This window comes from Aulostomus chinensis, chromosome 20, assembly GCF_037954235.1.
Source record: "Aulostomus chinensis isolate RoL2024-O1b breed Wild chromosome 20, RoL_Achi_v1.0, whole genome shotgun sequence".
Taxonomy (NCBI): Eukaryota; Metazoa; Chordata; class Actinopteri; order Syngnathiformes; family Aulostomidae; genus Aulostomus; species Aulostomus chinensis.
The window spans coordinates 24,168,615-24,185,554 of record NC_141339.1 but is presented as its reverse complement, the minus strand read 5'-3'; the positions used below and the strand labels follow the sequence as shown (position 1 = coordinate 24,185,554).

The following is a 16,940-nucleotide window of genomic DNA, read 5'->3' as shown; positions in this document are numbered from 1 at the left end:
AAACTAACTGAGCAATCATTGACAGTTGCACACTGACAACTTAGTGAGTCCTTCAGGGGAGTGCAGGGTTTTGTGCCAAACTTGGCGGCAAATGTTACATTTTACTGTCAAGGTTTTAACACAAAACCAGCCAATGGTAAGAGAATTAGAGAACTGCATTCTGGAGGATTTGGGACAAAAAACTGATTGGCTCTGTTTTGTTTCATTGCAGGTGTCTTGGTGTGAAAACTGAATGACGTCTGAAGCCACAGAAAGAGGAGCTACAAGCACTTTTACCAGTTAGTAATTTATATTCTTTCAAGTATTTACACTGTTTTTGGATGTACTGTGATACAAACAAATAACTTCACGAGTTAATCAGTACTTTTTTTTCTGCCCTCTCCAGATCGGTCAAGGAGACTTCTACCTTTAGATGAACTGGACATAAATAAAATGCCTCACAGGCTAAGCGTGTTTACAAAATGGCAAAAGGACAGACGCATTGCTGATGCTGTCCTCTAAAACTCCCCTTTTGTTTCCACTTCCTGATTCATGTGTCCAGCCTGGCTCTATAAGCATTCTATTTCAGAAATTGATGGGTACTTCCCTTTTCTGTGAACTTGTCAGCCGTAATCAAAGGTTCCGTAATCATGCTCGGTGACTTTGGAACCTTGTAACCCTCCCTCACCATCCCCCTTTCTCCTCCTTCCTCCAACCCACAACCATACTTCTCACAAATGGAAGCCCAGGAATCAGCTGCCACTGGGCAGAAATGCTCAAACAAAGAACCAGTAAAGGAGAAGACACCTCTGCAAAGGAAGTGGGCCTCTGAGCCCTCTGCAACCACAAAACGAAGCACTTTTGCTGACCCGGAGGCAAAACATCGTGAGAGTTTACCATGCGGTGCCACCGGAGGATCAGCACCCCACCAGAAGTACGCAATCACAGGGAATTCTGGTAAGCTGCTTTCTGGACCCTCCACAGTTGGGGCCATAGGAGGCCCACCATCTCAAGACCCACAGGGGCCCTTTGCTGAGGGGTTTCCAAGGGGATATCCTTACCAGTTGGGTCAGCCGTACCCTCAGCACCCTCATACTGAACGCTTCCTCTCAGGAGCCAAACCTCAGCCAGGCTTAGAGCCTCATGCTTGGCCATTTGCTGGCCAGTTGCCCTCGGATGACTTGTACCCTGTAGGACATCCAGGACATACTCATCCACACGGGACTAGGGCAGGGAGGTTCCCCCGGCAAAAATCTCCCAGTTTACCCAGCTCCTTTGGACAATATTCTCAGTCAGTCCCTGAGCCTGGAGAGGAAGGCTATAGCAAAAAAGAGCAGAAACCCAAAAAACCTGGAAAGTACATTTGTCACTACTGTGGCCGAGCTTGCGCCAAGCCCAGTGTCCTGAAGAAGCACATCCGCTCACATACTGGAGAGAGGCCATACCCTTGTGTGCCCTGTGGTTTTTCCTTCAAAACCAAGAGCAACCTTTATAAGCATCGCAAGTCCCATGCTCATGCCATCAAGGCTGGACTTGTACCATTTTCAGACCTAGCAGTAGCCCGCAGTGGGGACACAGACCAGGTGTCTCCAGTGGGTGAGGCTGAGGTCCATTCTGATGGAGAGCAGAGTACTGACACAGATGAGGAGGGTGTGGAGGGCTCCATCATGTTGACAGACAAAGACAGCCCCATACCACAGATCTCTTTCGAGGCTGACAAGAATACAGGTAATTTATGCTTTAAGAGGGATACCACACTATATGCAAATAAGTGGGATTTATTGGTATTCTGTGTATAATACAGGTGATTTTTTCAATAGCACTTTGAGAAGAGTTACGTTTTGTTCCAATACATTTAGCTTTTACGTTTTTTTTATTGTACTCCTTCTGACTCTGTTTAACTTCACTAATTCACAACATAATCGGGTGTTTTGCACTGCACTACTCCTATCATGTTCCACTCTATCCCACTATACAGGTGGCGTGGAACCAGCATATGCAGATTCTGCAGAGGAGCTCCCTGTGGGATCTATGAAAGTGCCTATCCTCATTGTTCCCAAGCCTGGGGGAGTCCCCTCCACTGTGTCCCAATCCCTGAACCTCCTTAGTCCTCACAGCAAGGGCAGCACAGACTCTGGCTACTTTTCACGTTCCGAGAGTGCAGAGCAGCAAATCAGCCCACCAAATACAAATGTTAAGACGTACGAAGAGATTATGTTTGGTCGGACTTGGTACTACCGACCCAACTCCAGAACCAGACAGTCAATCACAGTGGGCATGGCAGGGACAGACCCCAGCAGTCTGGCTAGCTTAAAGCAACCCGGTGCAATTCTGGACATGGGAAAGATATCTGAGGATCCTATCTGTTTAAGAGGAGATGTAGGAATCTCTGGAGATCCCAAGCAGTATCCAACGGGACCCTGTCAGAGCAGTACAGGGCTTCTGGAGCCTCCGTCAGATTCAGGACCTCTAATAAGGAGCAACTCAATGCCAACTTCCTCCCCTCCTAATCTAAGTGTCCCCCCAGGTATTCGAGGCAGTCACTCTTTTGATGAGATGATGACATCAGATGACGTGTTTTACCCACCAGGGCTTCGTAGACTCAGAAGGCAGGCTGCAATTGAACTTTCAGCCAATGAATCCCATGTAGGAGAGGCTGAGGTCTATGGACTTTTGCACAAGAATTCAATTAAGATTGGTGAGCGCTGCCCAGGAGTCCTGGAGCACATTGCCTACAGCCCATATGGTACTAAAGTTAACATGCCAGATAGTATTAACAGAAAAAGGAGGAAAGAGAAGAGTGTTGGGGATGAGGAGGACAGTCCTGGTCACTGTGACAGTAGCTGCAGTGGCTCAGTAGAGATGATAGGAGATTATGAATTTAGACAAGGTAGTTTTGATGGGTCCAGGGCCACCCCCACAGGAAAGGGCTCTCTTCACAGTGCACCCAGTCAGTCAGACAGCTTTGATACCTGTGCTAGCATGTGCTCTGAGGACATAGCGCTATTTACTGACTTGGAGGGCAGGAAGGCAGCTGGGAATGTCATATCAGTAATCCAGCACACCAACTCCCTCAGCCGGCCAAATTCCTTTGAGAAGTCAGAGTCCTTTGAGCAGCCAGGATATCATCCTTCAGCCCCATCAAGCCAGTACTCGGAACAGTCTGACACAGAGATTTTTGAAGATGCTCTGAGTCCTGAGTCTGCTTTACTGAGAACAGAGAGCATGGAGCAGCAGCCACAGAGTGACAGCGACCTGGCCTCCCTGTCATCATCATCAGCCGCAGCCTCACCTGGACAGCCTTATCATATACCACATAAACTAGTCCGACAACCAAACATCCAGGTCCCTGAAATCAGGGTGACGGAGGAGCCAGACAAACCAGAAAAAGATACAGATGCTCAGATGTCCAAGGAACCAGAGAAGCAGCAGCAACACGTGGAGGAATTCCAGCTGCCACAAAGGAGTGACACGCTCTCTCAGATGCCTTCAGAAAAGCTCCCACCCAAGAAGAAGAGACTACGCCTGGCAGATATGGAGCACTCCTCTGGTGAATCAAGCTTTGAGTCCACTTGCACCAGCCTTTCTCGCAGTCCAAGTCAGGAAAGCAATCTGTCCCACTCCTCTTCCTTCTCCATGTCCTTTGACAGAGAGGAAGGCCTCAAGTCTGTCTCACCCACCAAACAGGTACTGTATTATATCTTAGTAATTTCAAGTATCCAAACTAGACTTCCAACTGTGCAGTTGTCACAGCCTGCTGCATTGCACTGATGCTAAAATCTTGATGACTTTGATTTCATGCATCACCTTTTAAATATGTGTTGTTGTTCTTTTGAACTAGGACGACTCACTTGCCTCTGGTGGTGGAGCTAAACAGTCTGAGTTCTTGACGGTGCCAGGCAGTGGTCATTCAAGTCACCAACAGCAGAGGGAGATGAGGAGGTCTTCATCAGAACAGGCACCATGCACGCTGCCCACAGAGTTGCCTGAAATGCGCAGCAAATCCTTTGACTATGGAAGCTTATCCCCCTCCAGACAGGGAGAACTCTACCCCAGCACCTCTGCAATGAAGGAACGCCGGCGTGGCTATCTTGTCCGACAGGTAGCTTAAAAAACTCCAAAATAACAAAAATTGATTTGTTCATTCATTCAAAACTAGAAAATGTTGGACAAGTAGTCAGATCTATGAAACTAGTCCCTCCACCAACTCAATTTCACATCACGATTGTAATAGACTAAGAATTAAATGGTGTCATGATAAATGGCAGTACAACTCCCTGCATTCGTACTTCAGTTTCAAATTTTAGTAACCATTAAAACCCTCTTTTTTTACATTTAACTGTTCTGACAATCTTAACAGGAAAGACAAGCCTGTTCTCAATGAAATGACCACCCTACATCCCTGTTCATACAGGCTTCACTGAGCGTCTATCCTGAGGCAGTCCCCCAGGAACCAGCGGGTGCTGAGATATCCATCAAACAGGAGAGTGTGGAGCATGGGGTGTGGTCTGGCCCAATGGGATCCCCACATGGCAGCAGTGATGTAGCTAGTAGAGCCAAGAGAGTCGGCAGCAGCATCGTTGGTAAGCCTCGCATTACAGCGTTAAAACTTATCAATTTAAATCAATGGACTTGAAGACGACTGTTGACACAGCAACTTTCAACTCTTGATAGTTTTTCAATACATTTATCGAGCCTGCTGACTGAGACAAGTACAATATCTAGTGATAAAATTTCGATCTTCTTTTGTTTAATATGTCACCGGTTTGAAAATTCTCCAAACTTTAGTGGTGATAACATTGTTGCTATTCCTTTGTTCCCCTTTACTTGTCACTGTAGCAAATTCCAACCAATGAATCAATTTTTCCTGAACAAAAGTATGTTTTTCACAAAATATATTTCTTTTGTTTTGCATGCTTTCATATAAAAAATATTGTTTTGATTAATAAGCAGGTGTAGGATCTCACCAACACCACCAGCATCTCCTCCAGCAGAGTATCAGTGAGGACAGCTTGCAGGACGAACCTCTTTATGGCCGGTAAAAAATCTGGTGCAGTCTCATGCAACATTAGTCACTGATGGATGGCCTTTTAATCATAGAACCATAAACATTTGACTTTTCTATATTGCATTATCTGTCACAAACTAAAAAGGTTTTATCTTTCCAACTGCTCTTTGGACAACAGATCCCATCAGCATCGCCTGCAGACTCAAGGCTCATCATCAGAGGGAGAACATCCTGGCCATGAGGTCATGAACAAAGAAGTAATTCATCAGCATCAGGGTGGTCCTCCATTCCTCTCCTATCAACAACCGGGTCTATTCTGGAGTCAGGACGCCAGTCCGACACCCAGACAACCGTTGACCCTTCAGGCGCAGCAGCAACTCCACGTCAGATCACCTGGACATCCACTCCACAAACAACTCCAATCCCTCCAGCAAATTCACGACCAGCAGCCACATGATGGAAAATCAGAAAACCCCAGTTCTCATATGTACCCTACCTCTTTCTTGTCTGGCATGTCTCATCTATCCCAGCAACAACAGAAAAACTTTGGCTCTCTCTCCTCCAAGTTGTCCATGTCCAGTTCCTCCACCACCCCAGTGCTTCTGCAGCAGATCCAACCTGTGTTTGCCACCCAGAACTTGAGCTCCCAAGCATCTCTGCCTGGTATGCTAGTTCCTGTGCGGATTCAAACCCATGTGCCATCATTTGGTAGTGTTATGTACACCAGTGTTAGCCAGCTGATAGCCCATGGCAGCAGAGCACAGGGGGTAAGCTCAGCCAGGCCAGACAATGCTGACAATACGTCTCCTCCAGTTGGTGCCAGTGAACCACCTGGAGTAATCGGGGGAGGTACAAGTAGAGCTGGTTTCAATCTGTCACACTTTCTAGGACAGACAGATGGGGCAGTGCTGCGCAACCCACAACATCTTAACACAGGGATCCCGCTGTCACTAACGTCAGGTACCATATCCACCACAGACGCCTCCGGATCTGGTATTGGAGGCAGCAAGCGAATGCTCTCGCCTGCCAGCTCTCTGGAGCTCTTCATCGAGACTAAACAGCAGAAAAGAGTGAAAGAGGAGAGAATGTATGGACAGATTGTGAAGGAGATGAGTGCTGTCGAGCTGAGCGGGACTGAAAGCACTTGCAAGCCTGAGAAGGGCTGCAGCCGAGCTACTCTGAATAGCTCCATGGACGATTCAGAAAGGATGTTTTCTTCATCCCCACTGAGTGATTTCCCTGTTGCTACAAAGATAGCCATTCCAGTCCGTTCCTCAGCCCCCCACCTCCCCGATGTCCCCCGGGCAGAGAGCTTCACTCCTCCTCTCCAGATAGTCACAGATCGTTCCCCTGGTTCATGTGGCCGGGACTCTCCAGAGGAGCTTGATGTGGACGAGTCAGTGCCAGAGTCCAACTCCAGCCCCCAATCCATGGTCTCTGTCAACCAAGCAGAGGACACTGACAACATAAAGCAGCCTACACCCAGTAAAACCCCTGTCAGCATGCTGGTCCAGTTAGCTGCCAACCAAAGTCCAGGATTATGCAGAGCAGTGGGCAAGACTCTGCTTCTCACAGATGTGGCTGATGTCCCGCAGTTTTTCCAGTTCCCAAGCCTGCGCACCATTAGCAGAGTCAGCTGGTGTTTCCTAAACTACACTAAGCCCAACAGCAGCCAGGCGGCCTTACGCAGCTCCATCTACAGTTCATGGAGCGTGAGCTCATACAACCCCAATCCCCTCAACCTCAGCACCAAGGCTGCGCTGGCTCTGCTGAGGTCTAAACAGAAAAGGAACACAGATTTGATGTTCACAACAGCGGCCATGTCACCCCCCAGCTCGGGTAAACTGGTGTCATCTGTGGCGTGGAAACTGAGGTTTGATCAGGTATGATGACAAAACAAAAACTCACACGAAAGAGTGCCACTATGGATGCATGCATGAAAAGAGAATCCCAGTTAGATTCATTTGGTATCCTCCTATTCTGCTCTTCGTGCTGTATAGTTGAAGCCAGAACTGATGCCAGTTGATATCAGCCATTTTGGGAGGAAAATGAAGGGAGTGGTGTCATGGGACCGGTCAAAGGAGGAGCAGGTAGAGAAGGAGGTCTCGATCAAACAGGCCGCCAGCGAACCAACCCGAATTAAGATCTTCGAAGGCGGGTACGTAGCTGAACACGTTTGGATGAATGAAGTGATGGATTGAAATTGGTGGGGGGCTGGGGCCTTTCCCAGCTGTCACTGTGTGTGCGTGAGTGCGTGTGGGGGGGTGATATTCATCAAAGCAACATATACATGTAACAACAAAGAACAATCCTGGATCAGGTTTTTAATTCACTTTGAAATGTTAGTGGGTCGTTTCATGTCTCATCAGCCTAGGAACGTTTCTGCTACGTTGTTTCTAGGTTGCATACATTGTTAGGTAGCAACTTATTGAAGTACAATGTTCCTCCTTCTCTAATGCATACAGGAAGGTCTCAGGTTGCATCAAGAATATCTCTCTAAGTTAATAATTAGTAACAATGAACTTATAAACGCTGCATGTTATTGCTGTGATTATATCAACCAGACAGTTTGCCTTTACATGTTTAATTTTACTTTCTTGGGATGGTTATTGCAAAATATTCTATCATCACCAATTAATCCACATCATTAATTTTTTTAGACCTTGTGACTCAAGTGTCAGCAAATGCAATGGTTAGCAGTACTAAGCTAACGTTAGCCCCTGAAGGAGCTACACCAGGGTCACATGACCAAGGTCACCCCCACTAAGCTTCAGGCTTCTTGTGTTTCCTCCTGATGTCCTTTAGTGACCTCCACGACCTCTATAGGCTCCTTTGGACACCAGTCTGGTGTTTACTGGTGGATCTGATGTTCTAGAGTTGAGCCCTCAAATATGAACCTGACTTCTGGTCACTGATGTGGGGACAGGGGAACCAGACCCGTTCCTATGCTGCTCCATATGCCTCCACACAGTATAACATGATGTCGGCTGCACAAATCAGCAGCTCTTACAGCACACACTGACCACCAATGCTTGTGTGACCTGGTTCGAACTTGATATTCTTAGAAAGTGACAGTTGTACTACATAGATATAAACAGCTCCTTCAGAGCTAATTTGTGATTATTCTCTAATATTAGTATGAGACTCCATTTCCACCAGCTGAAACCCTCACACTGGGCCTTTAAAGTGCCATAAAGGCTATTTTCCAGAGCAAATGCAGGATATTTGCCCTCAAATGTTCTTCAAAGGGTCAAATAAAGCCTGTCTGAGGGAGCTGACGCTGACAACCCCTGTAGAGAGGGACATTCCTGCAGAATCATAATGTTTTATAGTGGTACAGTAGAGCCAACCAGACCAAGGTTACTGAATGGAACAGATGACACACAAACATGGCGCAGTTATTAAATGCAGCAGACAGTGAAGTAATTCTCCTTCGTCCCTAAAGGACACTTAAGGAGCAATAAGTGGATAAAAGCCTACAGACAGGCAAAACACACAAACAGAACACACACACACACACACGTATGTGTGTTAGCAAAACGTGATGATTAAGAAGGAAAAATGAATCGTTACTGACTTTATTCCTCAAACGTTCAGGATCTGCTTTCGGAGCTCGCCGTGTGCTCTGAATAAAACTGAATTATCGTCATAATTCACTGTCTGAGCAGGCGGCTGCTGTGTCAACGTCTGAGTGACAGCGGCGCTGTTAAAAGACAGCTTCTCCCTGGTCAACAGAGAAACTTTGATGTTCTTGATATTTGACACAGGAGAACCACATACTCGTCCCGCCGCTGCAGACGGGACAGGAAGCTCCACAGCTCACCAGCAGTTTTCACTATTCCTCCACCAAAAAAAAGCCAAGCTTCTATTTGACACACAAGGAGATGACCTGAGCGTGATGTTCTGAGAAAAGACAGACAACATCCACTGGCGTTGGAGGGATCCTTGGTTGTAGTTTCCCTCCACCGCCGTCTCACTCCCAACCTCCACTGGGATCCCAAATCATGTCTGACAGCGATGTTTTTAAAAAGAGAAAACTGTCGGCGCTGGTTGAAAGTCTCTTTAGTTAAACGGGACAAAGCTGCATAAAAGCAAGACCCCTCAGCTTGACCAAACTGTCGAAACGGGCGTTTGCCCTCCAAAGTCTGGAAATCTAAGATGATGAGCAAAACCCAACTGTCTCAAGCTTCAGGTGCGTTGTCCCAGAAACCCTGGAAGCAAAGATGAGGCGTGAGAGCGTCCCAACAAGCACCACAACTTCCAGGAGAAACTCAACTACTTGATGCTTCTGTCCACTCCATGATGAGTGTTTGAAGGCGAAGACACCCTGAGAGGACGTCCCCACCGATGGGGACCAGGTTCCCTTCATGACCCTTATCTTGATTTGGCGTACATTCCAAACACTCAAATCAGGTTTTTAGCAGAAAAAAAATACTTGTTTTTCTTGGTAACCATGACTCCACCCACCCCTCGCAGTCTCAGTGTGGTGATACGAGTGATGCTGAATTCCTATTGTTCAGAACAATCACTTGTTCCTTTGTGGCAGGTACAAGTCCAACGAGGACTACGTTTACGTTCGCGGACGCGGTCGAGGGAAATACATCTGTGAGGAATGTGGAATCCGCTGTAAGAAGCCCAGCATGCTGAAGAAGCACATCCGCACGCACACCGACGTCCGGCCCTACGTCTGCAAGTTCTGCAACTTTGCCTTCAAGACAAAAGGTAGGGTTTGGTACCCGCTGCTCCTCTTACTTCGGACAGAGGAACTCTCTGGCATGAGTTTTGAAAACCGTCCATCTCATCAAAGTCAAACTCAGAGTGCGCATTGTTGGCGCCTCGAGGAAGTGCAGTGCTGAGTTTAAGGGTCTGAGATGGCAGTCGCTCACAGGGATCAGTCTGGGAGGTTATGTGATGTCACACAACCCATGACCCAGGCACTGCAGTAGATATTACTTGTAGTACTACTGGCTGCATTAAGTCAAAGTTTTGTGTCAGACATTAGAAACAGACAAATATCTGAGTACGAGGCGGACGCCTACTGGCTGCCAGACTGGAAGCTTCTCACCGTCATACTCAGGTATTTCAAATGTTCCACGTGCTCTCAGGGGGGTGAAGATTCTCATCACCAGGCTGGAAATGACTAATGACACCGCCCACATCGTTGCTGCGATGACGTGAATCAAATGTGACTTCAGATCAGAGGCGCAGATGTTGACTCGCTGATATTTGAGCTTTAATTGAAAACAACAGCAATCATCTGACTGCTAGATTTGGAATCTCATCCCGATACGTTTAGACCTGGTCGACTTATTCTGGTCTGAGACCACATTCTGTCCAGGTGATTTATGTGGGTTGTTCTGGTCTCCAGGAGACTGAGTGGCGTTTGTGTGTTTGCAGGCAACCTGACGAAGCACATGAAGTCCAAGGCTCATCTGAAAAAGTGTCTGGAGTTGGGCGTCTCCATGTCGTCTGTGGAGGACACAGAGGCCGACGACGCAGGTACCCCGCGGGAAGTTGCCCTTGACACTTGCACACATCACGCACACAGTAGGAGGTTGTCAGTGTCAGCCATATTTGTAAAGAAAATAGACTTATGGTAAAAATTCCTTTTGTTTTTATCAGTGCTGTTACACAGATGCTCCTCCTGGCTGTGGTTTTCAGTGGGAAGGAGTGCAGTTCTTAGCATTTCCATCCTGAGTGATGGAAGCATGACAACCAGGTGGTCCTGCTCATTTTCATCCTCTTGCCATCTTCTAAGCGGCCGAATGCAAAAACCAGACAAACAGAGCAGCTCCTCAAACCCAGACTCCATTCAGAAAACAAGCGTTTTAAAAATCGATTGCTTGTTGACGTGACAAAGCCTGGAGTCCAACCTCAGCAATGAGCATCATGATGTCATTGCTTCAGTGTTATGGACTCAATTTTATACAGCGCTTCTCTACCTCAGCGGCACTCAATGCTCTCTAGAGTCTCGTCTCATTCACCCGTTCACTCACTGATGGTGGAGCTGCCATGCAAGGCACCAACCCACTCATCAGGAGCAATTATGGGTTCAGTGTCTTGCTCAAGGACACTTGGACAGGGTCACCGGGGTCGAGGATCGAACCAGCGACCCTTCGGTTGCTAGACAGCCACTCTACCCCTGAGCCATGCCGCCCACACCACCTATCCATCTCTCCATCCATATGACCTCTTCACTATCGTGGTCCCGGGCCAACGAGGTGAACAGGAAGCTGCTTCTTAATGAAGGAGCCTGTCTGCTCCCTCTGGTAGAAACCAAACTTCTCTCCTCCTCTTCCTCTCGTAGACCTCGCAGACGAAGGCCAGCGGTCCTCTGAGAAGACCTCCAGAGGTGCCATGGCCGAGCACCAGTTCTCTGACGCCGATGACTCAGAGGGCGGCGAGGAAGACGGTGATGAGGTGGATGATGAGGATGACGAGGAAGACGACTATGATGGTGACTCCACCCCTAAGACTCGTTCTCGCTCCACCAGCCCACAACCTTACGGCCTGCCCTCCCTGTCAATCACAGCTGTCGCCTCCTCCAACCCCACCCCCCAACTCTCTCATCATTCTGACTACCTGGGTAACACCCACAAGCCACCGCTCTTCGGCTACCTGCCCACCGTGCCAAGTATTCAGATCACAGCTCAGGCTCCGCCCAGCGACCAGGGGGCTCAGATGGAGTTCCAGAGGGGCCTGCAGGGGGCGCTGGGTAGCAGGCTGCTGGCTCCACCCTCCTCCTCTATGGATGAAGACCTTCCCGTCCCCTCCCCTGATCTGTCCTCCCCATCGTCCCGCCTCTCTTCACCAGGGCTGGATCACTCCGGTTGCCCCTCCCCCATCTCCCCCTCCTCCTCCCCCTCAGCCCGTCGATACCTCTCCCCTCGCTGTGACCTGTCGCCACGAGCCGGACACCTCTCGCCCCGGCGTGATCTCTCCCCTCTACGTCACATCTCACCCAAGAGGGACCTGGGGGCGACGGGGGGGTATAGACGAGAAGTGTCCCCCAGGAGGGGACACTTCTCCCTGCTGTCCCCCCTGTCCCGGCCCACGTCTCCCGCAGGGAGGGACTACAAACGAGATCTCTCGCCACGAGGCCGCCACAAGGGGATGATCCGCCCCCTCTCCCCCAGACGAGGACTCCACCAGCACCTCCACCACCAAAGGTGAGCCAAGTACTTGCAACTGGAGGACAAAGTACACAGCCCCTGTACTTGGTCAGTATAAATACTCTGGTCAATCATCACTCCAAGTGAAAGCACTTAATCTTTAAAAGCTGGTACACCAGTCCTGGAAGTCAAGTACTTTCACTTGGACTGCAGTAATGTTTGATCAGGAGTATTTATACTTACACTCAAGTACTGGGGTTGTGTACTTTGTCCGCTACTGCTGGTTCTGTTTGAGTTTTACTCACCGATGTCAGGTTGAGGTACTTGATGCTTCCTTCCCTTGTCAAGAGTTTTGAATTCAGTCAGTTGTCGTCTTTTAAATCCAACAACTGTGCAAAGACGAAGTGAAAGGCAGGAAAGTTTTCTTCTTGATGTCGGGATGTTTGTGTGTTTGCAGCCAGTCGAGCGCCGCACGGAGCCTGAGGACGGGTCACCCCGCCGGGCCGCTGAGTCAGGCTGAGCTCGGCCCTCTGGGACGTGGCCGGGCCAGCACAGAGATGGAGACGGTAAAACTTCTCCCTGCCTTCTAAGATAACTCCAGATAGTCGCAGACTGCTGAGTTTGAAGTACTTCAGGTTACATAATACTCATGACATCACTGCATTAGAACTTTACTGTCCGCCATCCATCCAGAATCTGTCTCATTTATTAGGACTCGTACTCCCGTGGCGAAGCCTCGGTTGTGTTTACGACCAACACCCCTGTGTTTACTGTGACGCTGTGTCTCCATCCATGCTTTTTCCTTCCGTGTCTCCAGGAACACCTCACAGGTTCACCAGGGGAACGAGACCAGGCCAGTAGCCATGGTAACCAGTCCAGCCCACCTCAGCAGGTCCTGTTTAGTCACCTTCCACTCCATTCTCAACTCCAGGTATTTCAGTTGTTTGTACGCCAAATGTCTCATGTCGCTCTCATGAATCCTCCGTTTTATAAACATCCATTTCCAAACTAATTCGAACATCAATTCGCTGAGTTTACACTTCCTTGAACATTCTGGGATTGGATCTGTTTCAGAGATGCTAATTTCACGCTGCACTCCGTTTTCAACTCTCGGTTCTTCCCGTTCACATCCAGATCTCTCGTTTCGTAGCTTATTTCTTGCTTATGTGTCACAATTACAGATAAAACGAGCAGAATAAGCCAGAAACACGCGTCACTAATATATTTAACCAAGAAAAATCTCTTTCTGAAGAATGGGTCATGTGACGTTCGCTTCAGTTTGTAAAAATACAACCATAAATGAGCGTGAAGAAGGTGCACGTCTGACTGACAGCTGCACCAAACAGATCCAGTCCACAAGAGTCATGGCTCAGCTGGAGAGGCTCGATCACGTCGTCGTAACGGCGTGAGGATGAAAGTGAACGAACAAGCACTAACACAAACTCTCCTCTGGCGTCTCAGGTGCGCTCGCCCTTCCCCATGATCCCCATTGGAGGCATTCAGATGGTACACGCCGTCCCCCCTGCCAGCACCTCTCCTCTGGCCCAGCAGGGGGTGCAGCAGGCTGCGTCCCGCCTGCCACTACAGAAGAGCGCGTCAGAGGACTCGACCTGTGACTTCTCGTCCATCACCTCCTTTGCTGACAGAGGAGGAAGAGGAGGAGGAGGAGAGAGGGTGGAGGAGGCGTCTCACCCCTCCCTACAGAAGGACGGAGGGGGGGTGAGGAAGAAGCAGGAGGAGGAGAGCATTCGCACCTGCACCAAGGCCATCGCCTCACTCTGCATCGCCTCGGAGGAGCTCGCCGACACACAAGGAGGGGGGGGAGGAGGAGGAGGCGAGGAGGGCCGGAACGTGGGGCCTCCCTCTGACCCCCAACATTGCTCATCGCCACCTTCCCCTCACCCCTCACCTTCTCCTGGGATTCAGCACTTTAGCGGCCTGGAGCTCAGGCCTCCCCACCCCTCACTCTCCACCTCCCCCTCTGCCTCCCCCGCCCCAGAGACCCTCCAGCCTCCGCCGGGGTCCAAACTGCTCAGGCTGGGCGCCGAAAGCACAAAGAGAAGCAAAGAGGCGTCGTAGGGCTGCGCTGGACTTTTGGATACCTGGAAGGGAAGAAGTGCAGCGGAGAGAAAACTTTTGCACGCACACACACACACACACACACACACACACACACACACACACAATGACTAGAGAGACCAACTGCATTTCTTCAACTGGAAGAGACTGCAGAGCGCGCGGTGCCGGCGCTGGCTCGCGGCGCTGGCTCGCGGCGAAGGACAGAGGGCAGCAGCTTGTGCTCCAGCGGTACGTCAGACTGAAGCCGAGGCGGCGGGACAGCGTGTGCCTTTACTTTCATCTTATTGGTGGCTTATATTCTTATAAGCAAACAAACAGGAAGGTAAATTTATCAACTTTTGCGTATCAGCTTTGTAATAAATGCCCCCCCACCCCAAACCCCGTGTTTGTTTTGGACAACAAGCGATGTGAAGTTATGGATATTACGTACGGTTGCACTAAAACATATTTTTATATGAGTGAAATTTAAAAACATGGCTTTTTTGTGTACAGCAGCAATTCTATAATACTATTTATTATTGTTACCATGTTTCATAAATTGTACATTTTTTTCTTAAATGTCGTGGATGCCTTTTTCTATGTCAACGCATGGGTTGTTTATGCTATCGCCTCCATTAGAGCGAGAACATGTACACTGTAACACGGCTTCGTATGTTAGACCTATTAATGGACGTCTAAGTGAGCCCCCCCACTTGGAGGGACACACATAGACTTACCTGAATATTTACCCAGCATACAAACAAACAGTATATAACTCTATCTATCTATCTACCTATCTATCCATCCATCCATCCATCCATCTATCATCTATCTGTCCATCTATCTATCATCTATCTATCATCTATCTATCATCTATCTATCTATCAATCATCTATCTATCTATCATCTATCTATCTATCTATCATCTATCTATCTATCAATCATCTATCTATCTATCTATCTATCATCTATCTATCATCTATCTATCTATCAATCATCTATCTATCTATCAATCATCTATCTATCTATCTATCATCTATCTATCTATCTATCATCTATCTATCTATCTATCTTCTATCTATCCATCTATCATCTATCTATCTATCTATCTATCATCTATCTATCTATCTGCACCTTTAGGACGTTCACATTAAGGTTTTGCTCGTTTGCTTGTACATTTCCTGACGCTCCTCCCTGCTTGTGAGTTTCTTACTTTCGTGGTATTTTTTTTTATTACTATTCTTTTTTGTGAGGCACAGACTCGAGCGACTGCCTTCTTCTTTGACTCCTCCCACCATCACCCACCCCCCAACACCCGCCTCCATCCAGGTATCGATGACTGTAAGGTAGCTCTGCGAACCGCGTAGCTCGAGGGGTTTTCACGTGCCGGATGTCTGAAGGGTGAAAACATTCCATGTAAATATGCCGTCATCAGCCTGCTGGTTCCGTGAGCTCGTTTTGGGGAGCATCAGCCGCGTCTGAGAGAAATCCAAAAGGAAGAGAACCGCTCAGAACGCCAGAACCGTCTGAATAAAATAAATGACAGTTGTGAGACTTTCTGCTTTCGTGGCCCCTCCGTGATGGCGCCCTCTCCTGGACATTCCTCTTGTAGCTAAGCAATATTTAGCCAAAACTCTGCTCACCAGCAGGGAGTGTATTTGTTGCAAGGCAACACTTAAAATCCTCTAAATCAGGAGCCGTTGGGGGTCGCTGTGATTTCTATCACATGATCTCTTTGGGGGCGGAGCCGGGCAGGCTGCAATGCGCATCTCTGTATCTGTATCGGTGTGTATTCCACCACTATATCCTCCTCTTCTTACGACTCTTTTCTATTTCGATCCTCCTGTTATGTATCATGATAAAAATTATGTCTTTACAAATCTTTCTTTCAAAGATATCAAAGCACAAGTCATTGTATAGAAATGACAACAAGACTAAAAAAGGACAAAAAAAAGGTCAATGTGCATATAAAAGGGTAACTTTTGTGATGGTGTTCTGTGGAATTAATACAAATATCATGTATGACCCCAGTTGCAACAAGGAATCGCAGTAGAAGTGGAAAAATGGATTGATGTTTTCAAATAAATATGAATAGAACAAGTTGTGTGTCCGTGCTGCTTCCTCTCAGCCTGCACCGACCGGCGGAACCCCCACACGAGACGTAGCTTTTAGCATGTTAGCTCACATGTTGCCTTGTTAGCTTGTTTTAGCTAGCAAACTGTCCTTGACATCCACGGTAAGACTCCATGTTTTCCAATGTGCTTGTGGCAAAAAACTGAGTTAAGAAAAGCTGAGGGAGGAGCTTTGCCAAAACATGGCGGATGTCCCTGTAGAAAGATGGGACTTCCAGGAACGGTCAGTGGCGGTGTGAAAGGTTCCACATGTAGGTGCTGGAGACATCTAGTGGTTAAAGGGGAGATTACAGCCCCTCATCCCGTTCCTCCTCTGACTGTTGGGATTGGTGCAGCTGGCGCCGTCCACAGGAAGCCCACTCATGAACCGCGCAGAGACGATCAAGTGCATCGTAATCTCTCGTTGTGTTACAGGTGAGCCGCCATCCTCCCGCCGCGCTCCATAACCGTTTTTATTTGCGCCGAACCAGTTGACAGAAACGCACAATTCCTATTACATGACATTTCCAGTTTCAGAATTGTCTTACCAGTATTCACCGCTCACGCATGAACGTGGGCCAGCTGGCCTTTGTCTTTGAATTCTAGTTTTTGACCGAAGCACGCGAGGCTAACGTCCGCTCTCCACCAGCTCCGTGAACCGGGTCCAGCTGC

General features: G+C 48.3%; 1 protein-coding gene across 4 annotated transcripts in view; it reads left to right on the top strand.

Moving 5' to 3' along the window:
• hivep2a (HIVEP zinc finger 2a) overlaps window positions 1-16,251 on the top strand; it is an 88,725-nt gene extending 72,474 nt beyond the window's left edge. For 3 of the 4 annotated variants that reach the window (XM_086189511.1, XM_086189513.1, XM_086189512.1), the window contains 14 exons: window positions 212-278; window positions 386-1,707; window positions 1,958-3,666; window positions 3,821-4,081; window positions 4,394-4,562; window positions 4,930-5,017; window positions 5,166-6,870; window positions 6,988-7,145; window positions 9,534-9,709; window positions 10,385-10,486; window positions 11,295-12,156; window positions 12,557-12,665; window positions 12,917-13,030; window positions 13,561-16,251. In XM_086189511.1, coding sequence (XP_086045637.1) covers window positions 717-1,707; window positions 1,958-3,666; window positions 3,821-4,081; window positions 4,394-4,562; window positions 4,930-5,017; window positions 5,166-6,870; window positions 6,988-7,145; window positions 9,534-9,709; window positions 10,385-10,486; window positions 11,295-12,156; window positions 12,557-12,665; window positions 12,917-13,030; window positions 13,561-14,178 — 7,062 coding nt within the window. In that variant the 5' untranslated portion in view covers window positions 212-278; window positions 386-716 and the 3' untranslated portion in view covers window positions 14,179-16,251. The remainder of the gene's footprint in view (window positions 1-211; window positions 279-385; window positions 1,708-1,957; window positions 3,667-3,820; window positions 4,082-4,393; window positions 4,563-4,929; window positions 5,018-5,165; window positions 6,871-6,987; window positions 7,146-9,533; window positions 9,710-10,384; window positions 10,487-11,294; window positions 12,157-12,556; window positions 12,666-12,916; window positions 13,031-13,560) is intronic. The other variant, XM_086189514.1, reaches the window with a different exon arrangement.
• The last annotated feature ends 689 nt before the right edge of the window (window positions 16,252-16,940 follow it).